The sequence below is a fragment of the Lepidothrix coronata genome, unplaced genomic scaffold (genome assembly GCF_001604755.1).
Source record: "Lepidothrix coronata isolate B3197 unplaced genomic scaffold, Lepidothrix_coronata-1.0 Scaffold233, whole genome shotgun sequence".
Lineage (NCBI taxonomy): Eukaryota > Metazoa > Chordata > Aves > Passeriformes > Pipridae > Lepidothrix > Lepidothrix coronata.
This window is the reverse complement of record NW_016690413.1, coordinates 1106226-1108417: the sequence shown is the minus strand read 5'-3', so window position 1 is coordinate 1108417 and position 2192 is coordinate 1106226. Positions and strand designations below refer to the sequence as shown.

The 2192-nt window shown below is 73.2% G+C and overlaps 1 protein-coding gene across 1 annotated transcript in view; it reads left to right on the top strand.

The window, feature by feature from the left end:
- ANO8 (anoctamin 8) overlaps positions 1-1073 on the top strand; it is an 18168-nt gene extending 17095 nt beyond the window's left edge. The window contains exon 17 of the mRNA XM_017834343.1: positions 399-1073. Within this exon, the coding sequence (XP_017689832.1) occupies positions 399-1073 (675 nt within the window). The remainder of the gene's footprint in view (positions 1-398) is intronic.
- The last annotated feature ends 1119 nt before the right edge of the window (positions 1074-2192 follow it).

Below are 2192 nucleotides of genomic sequence, written 5' to 3'. Positions count from 1 at the left end.
GGTGGGACCCCTGAGGTGTCCCTGGGCCTGGTGGGCTCCCCAGGGTGTCACCAGGTCTGGTGGGACCCCTGAGGTGTCCCTGGGCCTGGTGGGCTCCCCAGGGTGTCCCTGGACCTGGTGGGACCCCTGAGGTGTCCCTGGGCCTGGTGGGCTCCCCAGGGTGTCCCTGGACCTGGTGGGCTCCCCAGGGTGTTTCCAGGGCCAGTGGGTTCCCCGAGGTGTTTCCAGGGATGGGTGGGCTGCTCCCCAGGGTGTCCCTGGACCTTGTGGGTTCCCGGGGTGTCCCCGGACCTGGTGGGCTCCCCGAGGCACTCCTGGGGTGGGAGGGCTCCCCGGGATGTCCCGGTGGCCGCCGTGCCCCCCGAGGCGCCCCGGGGCTGACGCGCTCCCGTCGGCAGAAGCACGAGCGGCAGGCGCAGCACCACTTCCAGCAGCAGCAGCGGCGCAAGCGGGAGGAGGAGGAGCGGCAGCGCCACGCCGAGTACCAGGCGCGGAAGGAGCGCGAATCCAGCCGGGATGAGGCCAAGCCCGAGGCCGCCGGGCAGGACCCGGCCCACGAGAAGAGCCAGAGCAAAGGGAAGGGCTCCGGGGGCTCCTCGCACGGCTCCGACAAACCCAAGCGCCCCAGCTCCCTCCTGGCCACCAACAACGTGATGAAGCTGAAGCAGATCATCCCCCTGCAGGGCAAGTTCCTGTCGGGGGGGGCCGGCGCCGGCGGCACGGCCACCGCCAGGTCCCCGCAGTCGCCCACGGGAAGCGAGAACAAGCTGCCCGGATTCCTCAGCTTCAAGTTCCTCAAATCCCCGGAGACTAAGCGGGACGCGGGCACCGAGAAGGTCCAGTCCCCCACCAAGCCATTCAACCCCGGCAAGCTCTTCAACTTCGGCAAGTCCGAAGGGGCCGCGGGCAACGGCGGCACGGCCGGGGCATCGCCCCAGCCCCGGCCCGGCCCCTCGGCGGACCCCGAGCGCTCGGTGCCCAGCAAGTCCCACCTCAACGGGGCTGCGGAGGAGGGGGGCCGGGAGGAGCCGGAGAGCCGGGCGGAGGAGGAGAGCGGCGGTTATAGGCTCTAACCGGGGCTTTCGGGGGGCCGGGAGCGCGGGGGGCCGCCCGCTCGCTCCTCCGGGCAGCCGTGGCCATCGGCAGCCTCTCGCCCCCCCTGGCCGCCCCCCCGCTCGGGGCCGGGCCGAGCCCACCGGCCGCCAGCCCCTCGCTCTGCCCCGGCCCCCTCTGCTGCGTCCCCTCGTGCCCCCCCGGCCCCTCCGCCGGGACCCGCTGCCACCCCGGACCCCGCGCCGAGGATTCCTGAGCGGCGGCGTGGATGGAGCGTCCCGGCGGCTTTCCATGCCCGCGGGTGGGAGTTATCCCGGGGTGGCTCCGCGCCGCTCCCGGACCCTCCGGGGCCGCCCGCCGGGAGGGTCGGGATTCCCGGGATCGGCGGCCAGAGGAGCCCGATTCAGCCGTGCCTACACCCCCTGCCCTCCGGCCATGGCACCGTGCCCTGCTCCATCCCGCTCCCGCCGCCTCCGCCCCGGATCCTTCCCAGCACCGGGACCTTTTCCTGCCGCGGGACGGAGCGGGACGAGCAGCGGCCACCCGGCCCCCCCCGCACGGGCAGCGTTTCTTGCACTAAAACCCAACCAAACCCCGACGCCGGTGACTTTCTCCTCCTTCAGCCGGGGGTTGGCACCGGCCGCGACCCCCGGGACTGCAACGTGAGCCGGGACGGGCCCTTCCCATCTCCAGTTTCGTATTCCCTGGAATTATTTCGCAATAAGGCGCTCGCACGCGCGGAGGTCGCGCCGGAGCCCGGGAGAAGGAAGGGGCTGGGACGGGGAGGGGGGTGGGAGCCGCTTCGCCGCCGCCGGGGGAAGGTTTTGCCGGATTTGCGCCGCCGGGTCTGGACTTGGAGCTTCCCGAGCCTTGTCCGTGCTGGGAGGGGGGGTCCCAGCTCCCCCTTTCCTGCTTTGCTGCGGCTCTGCTTCGCTTTCGGGGCCGGGCCGGGGTGGTGGCACCTCGCAGGTGACCCTGGTGGGGACACCCAGCCCTGTCACTCCCCCCCGGCCCTCGCCACCAGCTCCGCTCCGCCCGCAGCCGCCCACATTCCCAAAGGAAGCCGGGGAAAGGGGAGGGGGCTGCCGGGGGTCACCCCTTCACTGTGCCTGGCCCAGGCGGGGGGGGCTGAGCCCCCC